Source organism: Saccopteryx leptura, chromosome 4 (assembly GCF_036850995.1).
Source record: "Saccopteryx leptura isolate mSacLep1 chromosome 4, mSacLep1_pri_phased_curated, whole genome shotgun sequence".
NCBI lineage: Eukaryota > Metazoa > Chordata > Mammalia > Chiroptera > Emballonuridae > Saccopteryx > Saccopteryx leptura.
In genome coordinates this window covers 30,397,704-30,421,519 of record NC_089506.1, presented here as the reverse complement: position 1 = coordinate 30,421,519, position 23,816 = coordinate 30,397,704, and the positions used below count along the sequence as shown (strand labels likewise).

General features: G+C 46.7%; 1 protein-coding gene across 3 annotated transcripts in view; it reads right to left on the bottom strand.

Moving 5' to 3' along the window:
* Positions 1-23,816, bottom strand: part of PLEKHA2 (pleckstrin homology domain containing A2) — a 75,977-nt gene that overhangs the window by 4,049 nt on the left and 48,112 nt on the right. For all 3 annotated transcript variants that reach the window (XM_066380387.1, XM_066380385.1, XM_066380386.1), the window contains exons 4-11: positions 21,938-21,986; positions 20,439-20,536; positions 14,221-14,361; positions 13,001-13,147; positions 12,626-12,694; positions 12,092-12,162; positions 8,388-8,451; positions 327-404 (exon numbers count right to left, since the gene is read on the bottom strand). In XM_066380387.1, the coding sequence (XP_066236484.1) occupies positions 327-404; positions 8,388-8,451; positions 12,092-12,162; positions 12,626-12,694; positions 13,001-13,147; positions 14,221-14,361; positions 20,439-20,536; positions 21,938-21,986 (717 nt within the window). The remainder of the gene's footprint in view (positions 1-326; positions 405-8,387; positions 8,452-12,091; positions 12,163-12,625; positions 12,695-13,000; positions 13,148-14,220; positions 14,362-20,438; positions 20,537-21,937; positions 21,987-23,816) is intronic.

The following is a 23,816-nucleotide window of genomic DNA, read 5'->3' as shown; positions in this document are numbered from 1 at the left end:
GGAGATGTGCGGGACAGGGACACTGGTCTAGAGAAACCAAGTATGTCCGTGGGATCCACTCCACGCTTGTCAGGGTCTGCCCGACAGGGAGATGTGCGGGACACATCAGAATCTCTGTTTCTCTGTCCAAACCATCCTCACCTCCTCCAACAACCAAAAATAAAAATGTGTACCCAAGTCAGCTGAAAAACAAACAAACACACAAGCCCGCCTGGGGCTTTAGCCGGGACCAGGCTGCCTGCCTACATCACCAAATAAAGCCTGCCCACTCACGGACAATCATTTCTAAGTTGACATGACTATGCAACAGAAAGGAAGTGACTTACTCTGGGGTGGCACTTGAGGGCCTGGACAGCTGCCCTGATCTCCTTTATCCAGCTGTGCATGTCTTCTGGACTGTCCGCCTGCAAAACACCCACAGCACTTACACAGATATTCTGGGCACTATGATTTCAGCTTGCAAGTCTCTGACTCAATTCTAAGTTCATAAAATCACTCCATTAGAGCTGGAAGAATCTCAGAGATCATCTAGTCCAGTGGCTTTAGGCTATTGAGGACATTTTATTCCCTGCAAAATTACACTTGACACCTCATAAATAAAACAGCTCAAAGCAGAGCTGCCCTGCGGTGAGGCAGAGGTCACGAGGGAGGGGACAGCTTAGAGGCCCACCCGCTGTTAAAGTCCCTCACCCCTCTGGAACATAGTCAGCCTGGTCTCCTTTTATAGAAAATAAAAGTGAGGCCCAGAAAGCCAAAGCTCAAGGTTTATGGCTGGTCTAGATTCCAGTTCTGTCTCCCAAGGCAATCATCTTTCCACTACAGATATCTGAACAGAATAATCCCAATTTCAACTCCAGTCCCAGGAAAGCCAAATCCTCTGCAAAGGGACATATATATTATCTCCAAGCAGGGCTTCTCTCAAAGCACAGCTACCTGGACCTGTCCTGACTCTTCATCCAGGCCTCTGAGTTGTTAGATTTGGAGCACTAAGCTTAATGACAGGTGAGCAGTTAAAAAAGTATTTCCTCCAGAAATACCTATCAAAGCCAGAAGGGGGCAGCAGCGGCTCTGTGAAGAAAGGAAGAAAATCTAGAGGCAAAGCCACCAGCCACCACTATGTGGAGTCCTCGGAGTTCTTTTTCCAGCTTTATAAACGCTGAGTTCAAGCAGACCCAGCAAACGTTTATTGAAGCCTTAACTCAGTATTGCACATGGTATCAGGTGCTGGGCACAGTGATGAGACCAAGACTGAATCCCTGACCTGTAGAAATGTATATTTGTTAACCTCTCTGTTCCCTCGCACCGTCTGCAAGAGTTCCACCGTAAATCACAAGCATGCATTTGTGTGCTTACACCACACCCCCAACTGCAAAATTCTTCACATAGACCCCTCACTTTCCCCATCCCCAAAACGATGCTTACTCTTTGCAATCTATCAAGATAACACATGACCCATTTTTAAAAAAAATCCTCAAATTTGCATCCCCACCCCTTTATGTCACCCCCAAACAAACCTTCCTTGGTTAGATGCGTCCAAGAAAAACTTGCAAGGGAAACGGTTTCACACCCTGCACACTGGCTCAAAAGCGTGTTGCAACACGCGCCCAAGGGAAACACCTCTCTCACTTGCACCCTCTCTCTCCTGGGCTTTTTCCAGTGATCTGACAATCCGGTGGTTCCCCAAGAAAAAGACAAAACCATCTCTAGTCCAAAAAAATAGCCAGGGCAAGATCTCCAAGATTCTTCCAGAATGTATTTTACTAATATCAGAGCTGGCCTGTCCACAACTAGAACTCTTGGGAGAATTAAATAAACTCTTGTAGGTAAAGCAGTTTGAACAGAGCCTGGTATACAGAAAGGGCTTTATTAGTTATTATTTTATTGTTATATCTGAAGGACACATATTGAAGGCTGAAATTCCAACATTATAAATAAATTCACCATCTTCTCCCTGAGACATTCCCCCCTCAGTCTGCAGACAGTTCCTACCTACAAGATCAAATTGTCGGTATCAAATTAGAATTAGATAACCTATTTGGGGAGCAAGAAGGGTTCTTTCAAATTGGAATAAGATAGAGGTAATTAATTTAGCTAATAATAAAGTAGCATTTCTTAGAGATTTTCCTTCTAGAGAAGTAGAAGGTGATTTGGAAAGACAGATGGGAGCTGAGGGAGAGACAAAGGTCCTCCATACTACATAAGGGACCTGGGATTTTCATTCAACAAACTGAAAGATCCCCCATGAAGACAATCCAATTAGCAGTTTCCAGGGTTGTTGAACTATTTCTACTCCTTCCGTCACCCTAGCAAAATACCCCCCATGTCAAATGTTGGCCCAACAAGTCAGGGACCACCTATCTGACTGTCCTTTGAAATCGCACCAGAAAACTCTCACATGTTTTCTAGGAACTATCACACAACTAGCCTAGATGTCTTCAACTGAGCCTCCACACAGCAAGGAATCACTGAATCCCAGAAATCAGGACTCACCTGATTTAACACCCGAGGACTCGAACACAAAAGTCAAAATCCTCTCAAACGCATTTAGATCATTTCCAACTCTAATATAAATAATGCTTCCACTCACATTTTTGTACATTAAGCTTTTCATACTTAAGATTCTTCAGCTTCCTAGGGAAATCACTAAAGAGGACGCATTCCTTCCAGGCTCTTACATTTGGCCAGAAATGCTTCTGGCCAACTATATGAAAATTTCACTGAGCAACAGCACATTATTATTTTTCTAACATGCACCTTTGCTAGAACTATAGTACTACATTTTTTAAAAATCTTTACTAATATGATGGACAAAACAATTAAATCTCTTTTATAAAACATTTAGTAATTAAGAGAGATGAAAAATGTTTGCTAATTATTACATTTCTCCATTCCCTAATTCTACTTGATGACATTTTTTTCTGTCTGATAATCTAGGTAGTTAACCCAGCCATTATTATTGTTAATGTTAACAATAATAAACATCATTAAACATTATTTTAATGTTTAACTAATAAATGTCATTTTAAAATATTATTCAAATATAAAAGCAAGGACTGTAACTGATCCCACATGAGAAGGAATAGAATGTTGCTTTATTGAGATCACAATTACAATCTCTATCAGTAATTTTGAGAGTGGGATCCATTGGCAACAAAAATTCAGTGAAACCTCAAAGACTGTGTGCAAAAAAAAATAATGTGTGTGTGTGTGTGTGTGTGTGTATCAATTTTTTTGTGACAGAGACAGAGAGAGGGACAGACAGGGACAGACTGACAGGAAGGGAGACAGACAAGCTTCGTTACAGCTTTTTAGTTGTTCACTGATTGCTTACTCATATGTTCCTTGACAAAGGGCTGCAGCAGAACGAGTGACCCCTTGCTCAAACCAGCGACCTTGGGCTCAAGCCAGTGACCTTGGGCTTCAGGCCAGCAACCATGGGGTCATGTCTACGATCCCACACTTAAGCCAGCGATCCCGAGCTCAAGCTCGTAAGCCCATGCTCAAGCCGGTGACCTCGGGGTTTTGAACGTAGGCCCTCTGCATCCCACTCTGATGCTCTATCCACTGTACCACCGCCTGGTCAGGCTATATATATCAATTTTTAAGAAAAGCCTGTGCTTAGCCTTCATCAAAAATTCAAAAATACCAAAAACCATATCATAGCCCTGACACATATGATTGCACAGGTTATATACATTATATAGTTCTGAGTGATGCCATGCACCTTGTAGTCTAAATTAGAACAGTAAGCATCCAAAGAGTTCTAGCTCAACACTCTTCAGTCACATCTGAGCCCTCTTCATACTACTGCTGCCCGGACACAGCCTTCTAGTGCTGACAACTCGACAACTCGGCTTATGTCAAGTTACCAAAGCCAGTCTAAACTACATTTCTCATTTCAAATGACTAATCCTACTTTTGATAAGCTACCTAATACCCTTGACCTTCTATTACTGGGAAATGGGGGAAAACGGTGAACCATGCTCACCTTGTAATCTAAAGACTAAAATCTCATTTTGAACCCTTGTTCAGAAGTGAGAACCACCGGCCCTGACCAGGAGGCTCAGTGAATAGAGCATCATCTCGACACACTGAGGCCACAGGTTCAATCCCCAGTCAGGGCACATACAAGAAGCAACCAATGAGTGCACAACTAAATGGAACAACTAGTCAAAGCTTTTTTTCCCCTCTCACTCTCAAATCGATGGGGGGGGGGGGGATAAAAGGAAGTGAGAACTGTCTACCTGCTGATGAGCTTGCTAACATCACTAGCTTAGATGCCCAATCACTGCCAAGCTGGTCTTGCCCAATTCAGAATCGGGCTACATCTTGGGTTCTGCACCAGGCTGCCCGTAAACAACACAAATGAGTAGGTCTCGCCCTAGCATCTCGTGCCTCCGAATCACTTCCGTATCTAACCCACCAGGTTTGTGATCTCAAACGGTTTACCTTCAGACACTCATTTCCTCATCTGTAAAGTAGAGATGCCCTCAGAAAATACTGGGAATTAAGGAATATGCAAACTAAATTGCTTAGCATTGTGCTTAGGACGTCGAAATGGCCAATGAACACTAGCTTTTTATTAATGCAAAAGAAAAACTATGCTGTGAGAGATCACAGGGTACAAATTATCCATACGTGACAAATAAGGTAAATATGACACAGAAGGTAAATGACCAACACCTAAGTAGCCGGAATCCGGCCCCATCCTGTTGCGCAAGGCTCTCTCTTCTGTCCTAGGAGTTTATTTTCTCTGCACAGATCTCCCCTGCTCTCTGCTCCAGCTTCCTTAGATAGCGAGAATGCACAGTTCTTTGAAGCAGGTTTACTGAACATAAAGCCTTAGGAAGCTAATCAGCATGCCACTCAGGCATGGCAGCAAAACTGCCAGCACCAAACTGTATGTATGAGTAGTCATTATATTCGTTCCCTTTTGCATGAAACACAATTTTTACTTGGAACAAATGACTGACAAACTGTCAGTCAAACTTAGTCAGATTTAGGTATATGGCGAACTCTTTCTCAAAACTGAATGAAATGAGCCTGCTCTGTCAAGATGATGAAAGCATTTTCTTACAAATGATGAATTTTGAGCTTTCAAAGCAAAAATTACAAGTTCAGAAAACTTCTATCCACCCTCCATAAGCTTGACAGCTTCCCATACCTAAAGACTTTTTTGATGGTACTGGTGGTTATATTAACAAATATAATATTTTATATTATATAATAAAATATGTCAACATTTAGAAGATCTGCATACCTCTAAAAAAGAACACAATTTTCCAAATGACCTATGCATGCAATTATAACATCATGCATTGGTAAAAAGGATTTGTTCAAAGTGCAAAATTAACCAATGGATATTAATGTAAAAATATAAAAGTTTATTATTATTGGCTTCTGATTCCAATTGCATCTAAACATGAAGAAATAAACTACCATTTGCCATGTTTTGGTATAGAATCAAAGAACTTCATCCACAATTATCTGAAAAAGCTATTAAAATAGTCTATTTTTTCCAAATACATATCTGTGCAGGGCCAGATTTTCTTCATATTATTCAATCAAAACAACATATGGCCCCAGATAGAATGCAGAGGCAGATATGAGAATCCTGCTGTCTTCTATTAAGCCAGCCATTAAAGGGATTTGCAAAAACAAAAAAAGAATGCTACTCTTGTTGCTTTTTGTTTGTTTGTTTTAGAAATATAGTGCTTTTCCATGAAGTTACTTGTCTTAACACAAATGAGTTTATGGTTGCTATTTTAAAATAAATCAATACATATTTTTAATGATTTTTAATCTCTAACTTTCGAGTTAGGCGTGATAAACAGACTTGTCCACTTGCTCATTTCTGTACTCAGGGTGACGCTAGTGTTCTTTTATCCCGGAAGTGTAGTGCCGAAGGCAAAGGAGGACAGAAGCAACGAGAAGCTTCTGGTAAACGTGCACACACACAGTTCATCCAGATGATGCAAAACCTTTCCAACGTTTTGCTGTTGTTGTTGGGGTCCATGTTTCCCAAAGCCCTGTCCCAACTTCTATCCAGTATAATTGTTCACTTGACAGATACTTATTTAATACTACCTCGTCAGGCCCTATCTAAGGGCCTTCATGACATGTCGCCTTGGATGTCCCAGAGAAATGGTGAACTCAGAACTACCCCTGCTGGGCCAGTCTACTCCCCCAGTCCCTCCTCCCATGCTCCCATCACAACGATTCTGCCCTCAGCCACCCTCGCCTCTTTTCTTCCTTCACCACGTCTAACCAACAATCAAGTCCTAGAAAGGCCTCTGCAATAGCTTTTACTTTTTCCGCTTTTGCCCATCCACCCTAGTTTGGGCTGGTTTTCATCCCTCACCTAAATTACAATAGCCTTCAAAGCAGCCCAGCTCTTACCTTCCCCCTTTCTCCGGCATCGTACCCGCAGGTCATTCACAGCCAGCAGACCACTATAGGGGCTGGAGCGCTATCATCTCTAGTTTACAGATGAGAACAGGCTCTGAAAGTGAGATCCCTCACCCAAGTGAGATTTTTATGTTCTTTTATTTAAATGTTTATTTATTGATCTCAAAGGAGAAGAAGGGAAGGAAGGAGGGAGAAGGAGACAGGAACATCCATCTGTAGGTAGATCTGATTGGGTCATTTCCCTACTTCAACCTCAAGGGGCCCCGGCCCTCAGCATGAAAGAGAAGCTCTTCAACAAGTACAAGCCCGGGCCCCGTGTATCTGCTGCCCAGCCTCCTGTGTACTCTGTGCTTTTTTTATCTCCAGGGTTTTTTTTTACACAGGCTGTTCCCTCTGCCTGGGGCACTCCTTCCCCAACTGACTCAGCTCAGATAAGTCTTCCCTCAGGAAACATCCTGACTCCCTAAAAAGGGTGTAGGGGCCCTTCTTATGAGTTCCCATGGCAACCAGCACTCAGTTTAACGGTAGTGCGCATCACACTGTTGTTTATTCCCCTATCCCCACCAGGGAGATAGTTTCACGCTAGTGATACATTTAGCTTCCTTTGTCAAACTCTGCATTCTGTGCAGGGATCACCTGACCTCCTAAATGCTTTTTTTAAATTTGCATATATTAAGGTTTATACTTTGTGCTGTTAAGTTCTATTTCACGCATCTACCGCTGCAGGATTATACTGAACAGTTTCACCGCTCTAGAAACTCCGGGGTTCAGCCATCCAGCACCCCCACACACACCTTGCCACACTGTTTTAACTGCCTGTGCACTTGATCTCTCTCTCTCTCTCACACACTCTCTCTCTCTCTCTCTCTCTCTCCCTCTGGTGCAGGACCTATTCTGTGTAAAGCCATGTCCCCAGGGTGAGGCAAAATGCCCAGCTTCCTGAAGACACTCTACGAATATCTGTTAAATGCCGGACCTGGATACGCTTTTGTTGCACCTACAGTTAACTGTCCCCGAGTGGGAACGCAGCCCGCTCTAACACCCCCAGCAACACCGTCTGCAGCTCCCCTACGTCGCCGGCTCTTCAGGGGTCACAAGTGTTTGAACGAATGGAACCCACAGAGAGCTCAGGCTGCCAGCTTATCTGCTGGGCTCTGGCAGGGGGACCAGCTCAGGGAGGGGACAGCTAGAGTTGCTGCCCAACCAATAGGGGAGGGTTGACCCCTGTGAAAGGAAGAGTGACACTTGAAACAAAGAGCAAAGGGCCCTGGAAACCCTGAAAAGCGTTGGTTGGAGGAGCTTACTGTTGAAACCCACCCACAACGTGACCGTGTTGGTGCCAGAAATACAGCATTGTCACAGTCCTGCATGGATCGAGGCCACGCTGAGGACTGCTCGGCCAGCTGGGGCAGGGACCTGGCCCTGAGAGTCGAGGCCCTGCTTGGAAATCTGCCTTTCCAGCGCCTATGATTTTAGCAGGAGGTGGGAGAACTGCAACGCTGAGGGTGGGGCGGAGAAGCTTCTGAGAGCTGAACAGTCAGAGCCCAGACAATGGCTTTCTCTGTGCAGCTGGGCTCTGCACCTGGTGCCTGCACAGGGGCCTCTGTGCTTCTGTCCTTCCGCACACAGTGATGACCACACACGGGCGGAGCTTATAAATACCCGCCGAAGGAGAAGCGAAACCACCGGCCAGTTCTCCTTTTCTCTGCTTAGCTGGCGCCCCGCGACGGAGAGCAGCTGGTCCACGCTCACACTCCCCAGTACAGCGGCTCAACCTGCTCTTATTATTGTACGGTTGGGAAGCTTTTGGCAAACATCCTGTTTAGAATAAATTAGGACTCAGACTGCCTTTCCGGGGCTAAATTTACCCGCTAGAAACTTCAAACAAAATAAAAGAGAAAGCACAGGAAAGGGCAAGGCCTAGGATACACCAGTCACAGAGACGGAACAGCGAAGGCTTCGTGGAGTGAGCTTCTTACCTGCACGTAGAAGGTCCTGGAGCTTGTAATGATTTCAAACAAGTTGTCCCTCATTAAGAGATCACTAGACAGAGAAGGAGAAAGTTACCAGGCAGGCTGGCACACATACTGAGGACTTGATTTGTCCTAAGTCAAGGCCACAGTCCCCTCCACCACCACAGAAAGGGGGCTGCAGGGGGCTTCCTCCCTCAGCCCCTGCCTCAGACACCATTAAAGGGCTTCCCTCCGGCTTCACTCCTTAGAGGGTCTCAGGTGGTTCTGACATCCCCACGGGACCGCCCTCCCCCCCCCCCCCATGCACACTTCACTACCACCACCACATCTAACAAGAGCAGCTCTTTCCCTTTAAAACCTTCCGCTGATATCTACCGCACCCACACCGCCCACAGTTGTGGGTTGTTTCTTTAGTGGCTGTGATGTACATGCGTTTGGTGCAAAGCACTGTTTTGAGTGCTTTATTTTTTTTAGAATCAGGTTGCTGAAAATTTTATTTTATACATATAGATATTTATGTATATATGTATATTCTATATAGAGAGATTTGACATATAACATTTTATTTGTTTCAGCTCTACCATGTAATGATTCGATATTTGTATATATTGCAAAATGATCAGCACAGATCTCTAGTTAACATTCATTACCTCACATAGTTACAATGGTTTTCTGGGAATGAGAACGTTTAAGCTCTACTTTCTTAGCAACTCTCAAATATCCAATACTGTATGGGTAACTATAGTCTCCACACTGTACATTTCACCCCCAGGTCTTATTTATTTTATAACTGGACGTTTGCATCTTTTCACCGTCTTCATCCCTTTCGCCCACCCCCAGTCCCCACCTCTGACAGCCACCAATCTGTTCTTCCAGGCAATCCAGGCTCAGAGAGGTCACATGACTTGTCATGGTACTGCAGTGAGTACATGGCAGTCAGGCTTCGAACCCAGGTGTGACTCCAAAGTCTATGCTGTAATTACTCCACTATGGTTCACCTCTCCTAAGGGAATCAAAGCTCTCATTTCCAAACCATTTCTCCGCCCAAGCAGCAACCCATCAGCTTCATTAAGTGCCTGCTCTGAGCCCCATTACACTGGGCTGAGGAGACTAGACACTAAGAGGAGAAAGGAGAGAACAGATGACTCTAAGAAGCTTCAAACTGGGTGCAAGTTTGGGGAGAGAGATCCTGACTTATGCAAAGAAGGCAAGAGGTAGCTGATACTTGGTGGCAAACTTCAAATCAACTGAAATGACTTATCGTGTTAAATCTGTGTGTATCCAGTCATAGTGGGGGATGTATAAGGAGTGAAAGACCTAATTCCTTCCCAATACAAATAAAAATAAACAAAACTGTATAATTTGGTGTTGAACTGCGTGCTGTAGGTCAAGAGTAAGAAAAATTCCAAAAAAAGGACTGATCGCAGGCGGAGCGGGCTTAATGAATGAAGACGTGAAGGGAAATGATAGGCATTTAGCCAGGGACATGGGTCCCAGGGAGAGGAGCATGAGACCAAAGACCCACATGGGAGGGGACAGCAAGACGGGGGTCAAATGGACCTCGGGCCACATTCTGACTCCACTTCTGGAAAAGGTATTTTAAGAATACTCTTATAGGCCCTGGCCGGTTGGCTCAGTGGTAGAGCGTCGGCCTGGCGTGCGGAGGACCCGGGTTCAGTTCCCGGCCAGGGCACATAGGAGAAGCGCCCATTTGCTTCTCCACCCCCCCCCTCCTCTCTGTCTCTCTCTGCCCCTCCCGCAGCCAAGGCTCCATTGGAGCAAAGATGGCCCGGGCGCTGGGGATGGCTCCTTGGCCTCTGCCCCAGGTGCTAGAGTGGCTCTGGTCGCGACAGAGCGACGCCCCGGAGGGGCAGAGCATCGCCCTCTGGTGGGCAGAGCGTCACCCCCTGGTGGGTATGCTGGGTAGATCCCAGTCGGGCGCATGCGGAGTCTGTCTGACTGTCTCTCCCCATTTCCAGCTTCAGAGAAATACCAAAAAAAAAAAAAAAAAATTAAAAAAAAAAAAAAAAAGAATACTCTTATAATTTTCTGAGCCTTTGTACCTTAACTGTGAAATAGAAAGGAGAAGACTTCCTTTATCAGGCCGGCTGCCACAAAGACCAGTCATAAGGTAGACAGGCACCGAGTGCTCACCTGACACACACCGCACTATTCCTCTCACTTCTGAGTTTCTGAGCAGAGACGGCTCTGCTTTCTAGCTAAATGCTTTGGCCTTTCAAACTAGCCATGCACACAGAAAGCAATCATGGAATTAACTACTGGGGAGGTAAAAGCGAAGCAGGAAGGAATCCCCCCCACCCTTTTCACATCTACTTCTCAGGCTCTCTGGTGCCTTTCTCTTCCATTCAACAAATGCTGGTTAACAACCCACATGTCTGAAAGCCCCTGACTGGGCTGGAGAGAGAACAGTCAGTCAGTCTCACAGGTCTGGAACCTGCAGATCTTGCGGACTTTCTTCCCCAATATCGTCAACCCCCTTAATTTTTTTATTCAGAGTTCAGACTGACTCTGACAGTCAGAGATGTAGGCAAAGTATGAAGCACTCTTAGGACTGAACCTCCTCTGGGTTCTCTACGCTGTCCCAACATGGCCACATGGTCGTATGTGTAATCTGTACAGGCCCTCCAGGGCCAGGAACCATCTCCAAGCATCTGGTCACGGTCAATCTTTCTTCCCACTATCAACCTCTGAAGCCGCACTCTGGAACTTCCATCTCTAGCTGGCCTCACATTTTATAAACTGCCACTGGGAACTTCCCTAATCTTCTATGCTCTGCAACTGCCATTTGCAGAACACAATGCAGTGCTTCTGTCCCTGCTTCACTGGGTCCTACAGCACTTTGTTTTCATGCAAGAATCTCCCATGCCTTCCTTCGAGAACATTCTGACTGCTTCTAATAGTTTCCCTGATGATGCTGGCCCCGCATGCCCAGTCCAGGGGATCGAGAGGCCTACAGTCCCCAAAGACTGCCAAGTCAGGGCAAAAATGAGGGTAGCTCCATGTCCAGATGCCCTTAGGTTTCTACAGCTTAGTTCTCGGAGCACACGTATTTGGTGTTGGATATGGGGGAGCCCTTACCTAGGGCCCCAAGTCCACAAATCATCCTATGCACTGTGACCTTGGAAGGTTAACCATTTCCTAGTAGGAAGAGGAACACATTAAATATGCCTCCTTTTTCTGCCCAATGGCAGTAACAGAGTTGCTGTGAATCACCCTGGTGTTAAGGCAATGTCAGGGATTTGTCAAAAGGGCGAAAAGAGGCATAGGAAATTCAGGGAGAAGGCACTGGCATAAGCAGCCATTCAACCAGAAGTGCCGGAAGGTGAGTGACTAAGGGCACAGTGCCCACTCTGAGCCCCCGTCCTCCCGTGGAATAAGCATCTAACTCTACCACTGAGAAGCATCTCAGCACCACTCTGTTTTTGTTCCTACATTCTTTCTTTTTCTCTGTCAGAAAATAATTATATAGGCTCATCTCCTTAGGAGAGAGTCAAACAATGGGCAGAGGGTGAGCTGGCCCAGTGTGACCTCACACCCAACGTCAGGACATGACAGCCCAGCCACAATCCCTCAGGCCAGGCCCTTGCTCTTGGAAGAAGACTTGAAGAGACTCTCGGCAGGGTGGTAAATAAAGATTTAAGAGAACAAATGGGGGTTTTGATCGGAAAAAAATTAGCAAGGACAATTACCCAGACTTGACCAGACACTCATGGGTCTTGAGAACATCCTTGAGAAATATCGTGCGCAGTGGTTCTCGGTCCTGGGGGGAAAACGGAAAGGAAGGTGAACAGGGCTGCCCACAGAACACCACCACCCAGTCCTGGGGGGAAACGGAAAGGAAGGTGAACAGGGCTGCCCACAGAACGCTACCACCCAGACCAGCTGACTGACACACCTCTTACATCAGAAACTGTCGGCTAAAGCCAGGCTGAAAACAAAGCAAGGTCTCAAATTAATCAAGAGAGAGAAAAATCTAAGAAGATGCTTTGTGGCTCTGACCACAGAACAGCTGGCTGCACTGGAGGAGGGAGGACGCTCAGGCCACTGTAACAGCACTGTGACGATGAGCACACAGGATGGACGGAGGTAAGAGGCTCACCTGCAGTCTGCATGTGCGCCCATGTCTCTCCGCATGCACACACGCACGCACACACGCACACTCAGGGACACTCATGTTCCTCTCCCCTCCCTGACCTCTCAGAGGGCCCGGGGCAACTACAAACCTGCTCACACTTGAAGTAGCAGATGGTAAAGTCATCGAGTACAAAGAAGCGCCGTTTCCAGCTCTTCCGCTGAAATGAAAAGTAAGAAACAGGACTTGAGGAAGAAGTCCCAGCATTTTGGAGGATGCTCTAGTTCTAAGCTCCCAGATCCATGGCCCCATGGAAGCCACGCTCCCACACTCAGTGGGGGTAAAAACTTCATCCTGTCAGGGGCAGTGCCTCCGACCTGTGGGGGCGGATGTTCGGTCAGGCTCAGGCGGTGGCACGGAGGACTGCAGCTGCCCCTCCCATTCTGCCTTCCCTGCGGCTGCACCCACACCCCACTGGCTCCTAGAAGTCACCAGCACCCACTCCGGCCCCACTGCCGACACTCACCACGTTCCCTTGCTTCACACAGTAGCCGCTCTTAATGAGGGGAGGCCCAGTGGGCGCACGGCAGCCTGTCGTAGGGATGTAACTCTGAGACCTTCGGAGGATGGCGTGGGACCCTGGCTCGCTCCCTTCCTGCCCATCTCCCCCATTCTACAAGGAAACAGTGGCAGGGTTAGCACCGCCCCTTGATCCTTACGCAGCCCTCCCCGGCTCCCCCCCCCCCCCCATTCTACAAGGAAACAGTGTCAGGGTTAGCACCGCCCCTCGATCCTTACGCAGCCCTCCCCAGCTCCCCCCCACCATTCTACAAGGAAACAGTGTCAGGGTTAGCACCGCCCCCTCGATCCTTACGCAGCCCTCCCCGGCTCCCCCCCCCCCCCATTCTACAAGGAAACAGTGTCAGGGTTAGCACCGCCCCCTCGATCCTTACGCAGCCCTCCCCAGCTCCCCCCCACCATTCTACAAGGAAACAGTGTCAGGGTTAGCACCTCCCCCTCTATCCTTACGCAACCCTCCCCGGCTCCCCCCCCCCCCCATTCTACAAGGAAACAGTGTCAGGGTTAGCACCGCCCCTCGATCCTTACGCAGCCCTCCCCAGCTCCCCCCCACCATTCTACAAGGAAACAGTGTCAGGGTTAGCACCGCCCCCTCGATCCTTACGCAGCCCTCCCTGGCTCCCCCCCCATTCTACAAGTAAACAGTGTCAGGGTTAGCACCGCCCCCTCAATCCTTACGCAGCCCTCCCCGGCTCCCCTCCCAGCTCCCTCTGGCTTGGTCATCTCCTGCCTCTTTGCCCACAAAGACAATCAAAGAACTAAACCAGAAAATAAACATGTTCTTTGCTCCCGTCAGGCATCGTACCAGGTGCTTTCACAGAAAAAGGCTCAGGGAGGTTGGTCAGACCCAGCCGAAAGGGAAGGGCAGAGAAGACAAACCAGAAAAGCAAGGAAGTCTCTCACGTGCCTTCCTCGGCGCCCCCCATGGGGCTTACATGTGCTCCTCTCAAAGCGTAGGGGCCGCACGGCTGCAAGACACTGTGGCCTCGATGTCTGCGCTACTTACTGGTCCTTACATCCACCCGGCCCCATATTTTCCTGCCGGCCTCATCTGCACTGGCCTGCCTCCCCCGCCCACCCTTTCCTCAGTAAGTCCTCTGAGCACATCGCTAACACACCACAAACACTACATACGCCCACAACCCTGGCAGCCCCAGACCCCAGCACCTGGTTGATAGGCGTGTGTACCACCACTCCGCCGATGATCTCTGTCTTGTAGGCCACCTGTGGCTTCTTCTCTAGGGCCGGAGGAACTGCTAGGCTCTTGAGAACTTCGGTCGTCAGCGGCAGGCTCCCAACTTTGGGTACCTGGGAAAAATGATGGCACTGTGGTCAACAAGGAACAGAAGCTCAGAAAAAGCAGGGAGTCAAAAGCAGGATGGGGAGCGGTGAGAAAAGTCAATATGCCAAATTATAGTAAGACACCTCTCTCCTGCCCAGGCCTTCCACTGAAGAACGCTGGTGCCCTGGCCCATGTGCGGTGGCCTGGAGCGGTGGCCTGGAGCACCGAGGTCACCGGCTCGAGCCCTGGTCAGGGCACATATGAGTAGTAATCACTGGTACAACTTCTCATTCTTAAAAATAAAGATCTGCCTACAGCTCCTACCCCCCTTCCCCCCCACACACACACATACATACTTACTCAACAACTGTACTGAGCACCTACTGTGAGCCAGCCCTATCCTGGTGAGTGACTCAAGATAAAACAGCAAATTTAGACACATGTGCTGCCCTCATGGCACGTAAGTGCTAGTAGGGGTGACCGACAAAAACGGCACAGCAAAACAATCAGATTAATTACAAATCATGGCGAGTGCCATGAAGAAAATAAACGGGCGCTGAGCTGGACAGAAGCAGGGGAACGACCTGAAACAGAGCGGTCAGCGGGGTCTCCAGGGGACAGAATGAATACACAAACAGTACCTCGGAGGGTGGAAAGGCACCAGAACTGCGGAGACAGAGGAAAGCATGTCAGGCAGGAGGGGAGGTAACACACACGTGGTGGATGGAACAGGTTTAGGATGCATGCGCTTCGGAGCCTAAGGGTCTGGGGTGCAACCCCTGCTCTGTCCCCAACTAACCAAATCTTTGAATCTCTCTGGGCTTACACCAGTGGTTTTCAACCCTTTTTACACTTGGGGGCCAGTGAAAATAGAAGACTTATTTCGGGGACCGAGGCAGAAATCACCCTGAGTATAAGCAAATTCAACTAAGCTCACTGGGTCTATAATCTTCCTACAACATCAGAGTGGCTGTTTCACGAACCGGAAGGGGTCCACAGACTGGCTGTTGAATGACGCTGGCTACCCTGTCTCCTGAGTAAAATGCGAAGTGAAATAACATTTATGTGGTAGAGTCGTTGTGTTTATCAAATGATAGCATACATATATTTTAAAACTTTAGAAACACAAGTAAAAATACAAAACTATTACAAGTTATATATCTTAATTAACATCTCAGAAATGGTACTAACATTTTTTAAATACTTTTTTTTATTAAATTGATTTTAAAGAGACAGAGGAGAGGAGAAAGAGAGAAGCGTTCATTTGCTGTTCCACTCAGTTGTGCATTCACTGGTTGACTCCCTTTCTGTGCTCTGACGGGGGATCAAACCTGCAACCTTGACGTCTCGGGACATCGCTCTAGCTGACTGAGCTAACTGGCCGGGGCCTACAAATGGTACTAACATTGACAAACACAGCCCTTTCTGAAGAGTAAGTTATTTTTGTTCCTCACCATAGACATCAATCATAGGATTTTCATGGTTAGCTTGCGACCACAGGTCACAGGTTGCAAACTAGTGGCCCAGAGGCAGACTTTGCCCAAACTGTGTTTTGTTTGTCCTTGGAATATGTGTTTCAATCTACATTTAAAATCTGAGATATTTCACTTAAAAATCCAGATTTCCAGCCCAGCAGCAGCTCATCCTCCAGATAGGAAAGACATTCTTCAGTTTGCCACGGTCCCTGCCATTCTCCCCACACCAAGGCCACATGTCAGGTAGCATTCATCCTCATTCATGCTGTTTTCCCTCCTCCTTGTCCACTTCCCTCATTTATAACAGAGTCGGCAAACTCTGAAGAGATCTTTCCTTTTGTAAGAGAAAAAGAGAGGCCCAGAATACTCCAGTCATTTGGCCAAAGCCACGACTAATAACTAACGGAGACGAGCCCCTGACTCCCAGCGAGCGCGGTGTCCACAGCAACACAAAGCCTCTCATTCACAAGAACCCCACGCCCTGTGCAGCTCTGCCAAGAAGGTAACTGCAGACCACATGAGAGAACCTAACATCCTCTTCCGCTTCCTCTACAGCCTCAGGAGTCAGAAAGACCTCAGAATCTAGAGACCCTTTAAGAGCTCACAGCTCAGGGTGACCGAGGCCCACGCCAGCTGGTGTCCATTCAAAGGAGTAAAACCACTGCGATTATGCTGGGGCCCCAGAAAGATTAGACCCCTCTTTCTGGCCTGCAAACTCAGTTTACATAGGCAAGGGTGACCTCAGCCATCACTTCTCCAGACTGAGCCAGAAACCCACCTTGTCCTTCCTTCTGGCTGCTGAGAGCCAACAGCACTTCCCATTGCTTTGGGCCTCCACTCAGTGCCAAGCAACGAGCTAAACTCTTTATGGCATTACCCCTAAAGTCAAGCAATCTTATCATTAGGCATTATTTTCTCCATTTATAAATTAGGTAAGCAAAAGCTCATTAAAATGAAGTAATTTGCCAGAGGACTGCCTGACTTCCCAGTGCTAAACACACCTACCCACCTACTTATCTACCCACCTACCTACCATCCTTTCTCTGAGTTTTACTGTTGTGAGATAAAATTCCTCAATAACTACCATGGAACAGCAGAAATTCTCCCCAAATGACCCAAATTAATTCCTGAAACCAAGCAAAGAAATAGGGACATAGCCTTTGAGTTCGCAGTGGCCAAGGAAAGCCTCACAGAAGCGTGGCTACTGTGTTGCTTCTCAGAATCTTGCCATCCACCCAGAAAACAGCTGGTAGTCACTGCTCATGCCCCCGCGGCATGGGCTGCTTCTGACCAGCCTCCCAGAGCATTTCCAAAGCCATCACCCTGCCAACGACATTGAGTCAGCCCAAGAAGGACAAACTCAACAAAAACTATGCTCCTAGCTTGAAAATAAGGTCACCCTTTTGGTTTGTCCATATCCCTGAGGCCTAATTAAAGGCATGTCCTTTTCCATCCACCAGTGGCGAGTCCTTTGATGATGGAGATGCACATGGATCTCATTCCCAACGTGAAACGAAACTTGGGGTGGGGGAGCTATGCCTCACTTGTACAACTCAATTTTCAACCCTTTTGAGAAATGTAGTGAGTTCAGTGATGTCTCCCCATAACTTCAGAATGTGACCATATTTAGAAATAGGGTCTTTGCACATGGAATTAATTAAGATAAGGTCATACTGGTCTAGGGTGAGCCCTAAGTTCTATGGCTGATGTCCTTACAAGAACAGGAGAGGTCACACAGGCCTCACAGGATGGAGGCAGGAACAGAAGAACACGGTACAAGCCAGGGAACACCCAGGACTCCTGGGAGCCTCTGGAGCTGGAAGAGGTAAGGATCTTCCCCTAGACCAGTGGTTCTCAACCTTTCTAATGCCGTGACCCCGCAATACAGTTCCTCATGTTGCGGTGACCCCAAACCAAAAAATAATTTTGGTGGCTACTTCATAACTGTAATTTTGCTACAGTTATGATTCGGAATGTAAATACCTGATATGCATTATGTATTTTCCGATGGCTTTGGGCGACCCCGCCGGGGTCGCGACCCACAGGTTGAGAACCGCTGTCCTAGAGACTTTGGAGAGAACACAGCCCTGCTAACACCTTGATTTTGGACTTCTGGCCTCCAGAACTGTGAGAGAATAATTTTCTGTTGTTTTAAGCCACTCAGTTTGTTACAGTAGTCCTAGAAAAAAACCATAGAAACACTAATACTCTCAGAAAGCCCAATTCTTTAAACACCAGATGTTGCTTGTTTTCTGCCATAAGAACTCAATGACCTTAGCACACTATGAACAGGATCTGCAGGCAGAAAATCTGGATCTATCCTGGCTCCCTAACCTTAGGCAAGCTACTTTGATTTCTAGGCATTTCCATCTCCTCATTTATAAATGGGGATAATAACACTGGCCCATCCTATGTAAGGTTTTTACAAGGCAAAAATAAAACCATGTATGTAAAAGTGGTGTGTAATCTATCATATTCTAACATTGCTACTCATTTTTCATATTTTTATGAACTTCTAGGTCTTAGGAGCCAGGGGGTCCTAGGGTTTGAATTTCAGCTTTACCACTACTAAACCCTAGACAGCAATTTTCAATGGGTATGTTGCAAGAATTTTTAAAACATGCAATTCCTGACTATTTTGGTCAGGGGCACGGACCTCTTTTTCCTTAGATTGTTTTTTTTTAAAAAATGACAACAGCCAACAAAACAATGGCTGTTTGATGTAAATGAATCCAAATTATATCTATGTTTTTTTGCCAGGCTGGCAAAAAAATAATAATATATTTTTTGGTGCACTGCAGAAATTTAGTAATTACTTTATGTGTGCTCTGAGATGAAATAGGTTGAAAATCGCTGCTCTAAACTTTAAGCAAGACTCTTAATTTCCATTTTTCTCATTGAAAAAATGAGAATAAAACCACCTATCTCACAGGAGTGATGTGAGGGGTGGAAGTATGGCACGTGTGAAGATTTAACGCAACACACCACCTGTTCCCTCTTTCACTTCTCTATCCCCCGAAGTGCCTGACACTTTGCTTCGCACATAAGGTGTCTTAAAATAAATATGTATGTCATTCATGTGGTGTCCCAGCCACACATCTACCCTTCCTCCTAGCCCCCTAAGGAAAGACAAACAACATAAGATAAGGAGAAAGGTGTCAGCCCTTCCAGGACACAGACTGATCAGGAGGATGCAGAGCACCCCTCCTCTTCCTTCTAGGCCGCAGGACCTCCGGCCGGAGGGGTGAAGAGCTATACTAATGGAAAAAGGAAAGGGTGGGGTCCTGAAGACTGTGGAAACCCTGAAGAAAGCTTTGACGTCCCACCAGGTCTTTGGACTTCCAGCCTCTGGGCATCACCATGCTCTTCCCACTCCCGTAGCCTGTACCTCCTGCACCTCCTGCTCCGTGGGGCCAGAGAAGAGCAGGAGACTAGCTGATTAGAGCAACTCTGTCCTCCAGGCGCAAAAGAAAGGGCACGAGGTTCCCGCTGCCTCACAGGCTGTGTGGCTGAGGTCAGCAGGCAGGAACAGAGGAGGCACTCCAACAGGGAACGCTGAATGAGGATCAAGTACTAGACCTTGAAAGAAACTCCCCAAACTGAGGAGGATGCAGAAGTGGGAAGACCCCAGCACGAATGAAGAAAACCTCTACTAAGATCGACACCCTAGCGCCAGGTACACAAGCATATAGGTGAGCAGACACAAGGGTGAGAAGCAATCTCCTCCCTTTTGCTCTCTTCTCTCAGGTTTTCCAAAGCTTGTTACAATAAAGAACTAACAAGCAAAACCACTTCAATGACTGAACTGTACTCTGCTTGGGTCCAGCATCACAAGCGCTGGACAGGTGTAGATTTCTTCTATTAATTTATTCACGCCAACTCCGATGTATCTGGAAAATGATCTGCCCCAGCACATAACGGTTATTATTGGAAGCCACTAGAATGTAAGCATTTTTGACTGTATGATACAGAAAACCAAACTTTTTAGCATACAAACCATGTTTACTATGCAACAAGTTTGTCTAGATTATTGGTTAAAGGTGTAGTTTTTTTCCAAAACATAATTTTCCTTCTCTTCCTTCTTCTGTATTACTAAGGAAGAAGAAAGGAGTTCTTCATCAACCAAGTCAAGGAAAATGAGTTACTCGTAGACCAGTCAGTGAACTAGTTCAGTGGTGCATTTAAATGAAATATTTCTGCAGGGCAAACGGACGGATGGCCTGGATCGATCCCCTCGGCCACCCCTTAAAATAAGAAGAGCATTCCTCAAGCAGGACAAAGTTCTGACTTCCTTCTACATATGCTTTTCCCTCTACTTCTCAATGTCAGCAATGCATTCTCCAATCCCACCACCTTCTGAATCAGCATTACCCAAAACACCACCGACCAGGAGCCCTCCCAGGAAGCACAAAGCAGATGCTCCATAAACTTCCCCTTGAACTTGGTTCCAACTCAGACTCTCCATTCAACTTGTGCTCGGCCAAGGTGTAGGAAGAGGTAGGGGAACCGGGTCTGGCACAAGCTTCTGGGCAAGCCTCTGCTGCTACTGGAGCCCTTCCCCACCCAGACAGGCCCCGTGCCCGGAAGAGGTGCGGGCCCCTCCAGAGAGGAGAAGGAATTATACGTACAGTGATTTTGCTGGCTTGATTCAGGGCTTCAACCCAGTCCTTCAGATCTTTCTGATCATTGGCTTGAAGAAAATACCTCTGAGAAAGGGCATTGATGACTGCAGAAGTCGTCGGGAAGAAGGGAGAAAAATCCAGGTCAGAACACATGTCGCACAAAGGCGCCACAGAACTAAGAAGCTTGAAGCAGCAAGGTGGAGGACCCCACAAAGCAGAGCAAGACGTTCCCCACGCTGCAAGTCACCTGCATGAATGTTTGGGAAGCAGCAGGCTACACTGCTCTCTCTTTAAAAGGATGGATTATTCCATTGGCCACAAAAATGACATCTGATATCAACAACCTTAACATGCTGCTATGCAGTGATGAGGCTGCTAGTCGGCCATCAACAAGACACTCTTGAACTGCTTTCTAGATTCATGATGACACATGTATCATTTTGGCCTCAGTGTTCCTTGTTTTCACTGACACAACCAGTCTGGGTTAGGAGCATTGTCTGTGGTTGGAAAATGGAACAAGCTTGCCTGAAATCAAATCATCAAATCTGTGACCTTGACCTCATTTTCAACTTGTGCTCTCCTCTGAACACTCCATTAGGTCAACACTTTACTTCTGGGTTCATATTAAAAAAAAAAAAAAAAAGATCTGTTGACCACAGAATCTGAGAGCATCATTTTTGAGCTTAGCGATGATATCTGAAAAACTATGGAAGCCCAAGAAGCTTGAACCAACCTGAAATTGGGAGAGAGGACAAACTCAAGGGACCATTTCATTCTCCTAGCATAAAAAAGCCTGAACTATTTAAGAGGTGAGATTCATGGGACACAGAATTCATTAGCTCATTCATTCACCCAAAAAAATATTTATCAAGCACCTACTATGTGCCAGAACCATTCCGTATTCTAAGGATACAGCAATGGCAGAGCAGAGGAATATCCCTGGCTTCAGGACTTACATTCAGAATCACACTAGATACCCAACAGAAACTATTTGCTAGCATTTGCTCATAGCACTTAGTACAGTACTGAGAACATAGTGGAAGCCGAATAAATGCTGATGAGTCATTGAGTTGAGGCATCAACTGGGTGGCTCTGCTTCCTGTGTTGCCCCCAACACTGCCACTCTTCGGTAACACCGAGACCTTCAACAGAATACTCCTTTTCTGTTAACTTCCCAGCTTTCCCAAGTCTCCACCATTCCTGGGCACACCACTACTGAGCTCTGAATTGAGGGCTCCTAGAAACTTCCAGGAGATGACTTTGCACCCCACCTTGTGAAGTCAGGCAAACTTGCCACACCACTGTACCTTTGTCCTAGGTGATTAATAATCTCTGTGGTGAGACCAAGGAAAGCAATATCACTTGAGAGCCAGGAACAGTGCTGTGACTGAAGTCACTCATACACACAGGGTTTAAGTCATATGTGATCACCAGACCGGCTCCATGCAGAAGAGGAAGTTGCTATAGGAGTGTTCAGAAAACCCATCCCCTGGCTCAGTACTTACCAAAACAAAACGGAGTCTTTGGTTTCTGCTTTGGGGTAGCTATGCTCACCTAAATCAAATAAAAAAATAAAAGAAACATAACTATGTTTCTAACAACATTATAAAGCATTTTTTCCAATTTTTTGTGAAACTTTTCTTATAAAAAGTGTATATAAATATGTGAACACTTTTAAAACTAATAATTCAGTGGAAACCCTGTCACTCACCAGCCAGATTAAGAAACAGGACATTATCAGCCCTATTTCTCAGAAGCCCTCTGTGTGCCCCTCCCTGAGAGAGCCCCAGCCCCAGCCCTCAGAGATAACCACCATCTTGATGCCTGTACTAATCTTTATTTGTATTTGCAAAAACACTTTCAAAAGATATTGACTCCTGACAAAATTCTCTTTGGACCACAAAATCTATACTGGCCCTACTCACACGAGGAAGATTCCACTCCACTTTCAACCACCAACACCCCCCCCCTCCCAGACAGTTCTCCGATCAACGATGGGATTGCTACAAATGCATGAATTTCAATTGGAGCCCACAGAAAGATGAGGCAGTGTGGCACTCACTGCATCTGGACACACTGGTAGATTTCCTATATCAACCGTGACTGCTTAACCAGGAAAACACGCACTTTCCACACGTCCCAAGAGGGGGCCAATGGAATCAGAGAGCATAACTAGAAAAGGGCTTAAGAAAGTAAAAAAAATTTCTATACCCCCTATTGTTTGATTTCATCTTGCTTTTTCAATCCTACCCCTGGCATGTACATTCCTGAGCATGTAGGTGTGTTGGGCAGATAAAATACATTACGCTCACTTTGTTAAAGATGGCGCTGCCCACATGGAAGCCCATCGCCCTGGTGATGGTATTGATCACCCTTCCTGCTTGGGATGGGCGTGATTATATTAATGTTTGTTGGGGGTGGGCTGTGGGCAAGCAGGATCCTTGTAACCTGGGGCTTGGTTTTGGGACTAAGTCTTTCCCACCCTTTTTGATGTGGGGTGGTGCACTCTCATGAGGAATCCCATTATGCCTCAGATAAGTGACTTTGTATCAGAGACTTCCTTGTTTGTATAAGGGGTATATTGGATTAAAGGTTTTGGTTTCTACACTATAAAGTGGGGCAGACCCGGAGCTTGCTCACTCTCGGTTTCTGAGATTAGCACTAGAGAGGAGAGCAGAGAAAGGCCACGTGGAGGAGGCCAGGAGAAGCAGCCAAGATGGTGGAGTGCTGAGTGAGAAGTCAGTTAGTGCAGAGTTTGTGCAGAGAGAAGGAAGGAGATGGGGAACAGAGGTGAATAAGTCTGGTGAGCTAGAAACCTTTGATTCTAGGAAACTCGGATAAGTCAGTGGCTTTGTGAGCACTGAATGTGTGGGTTTTGGAGCCCAGTGTGTGTTTTTACTTGCCCACAGGGTGCAAGCTAGGATTAAAGATGATAGCCCACCAGTTTTTGGCTCCATTGTTTCATTACCATCTGTCCGAATCCAATGCGAACCTGCATTGGCCAGGCGGCTGTGATGGTGGCCGCAGCCACTGGCTTTACAAGGTGCTTATGTCAGCCCACCTCACTGAGGTTCAAGTATACTGAGCAAGTACAGGAAAGCAATTCATACTCCATCAAATACCCACAAAGAGTAGGTGACCACCCTTCCTGGAGGCTGAGTCTCTCTGGAGCAGATCCCACCACTATACCTGGGTTTCCTAAGAGGCCAGCCACCTTCCCCCAGGAACTATTCCCACATTGTCAGTCGTCCTGTGGACACCACTCCTTCACCCCCCACCCTTTCTAGCCAAGGGCATTCTCCTACTTGTTCTCACAGAGGGACTCCAAGAGCCATTCTTGCTTTAACAGGAAACATGAAGCCAGAAACTAAATTTTAAAAATCT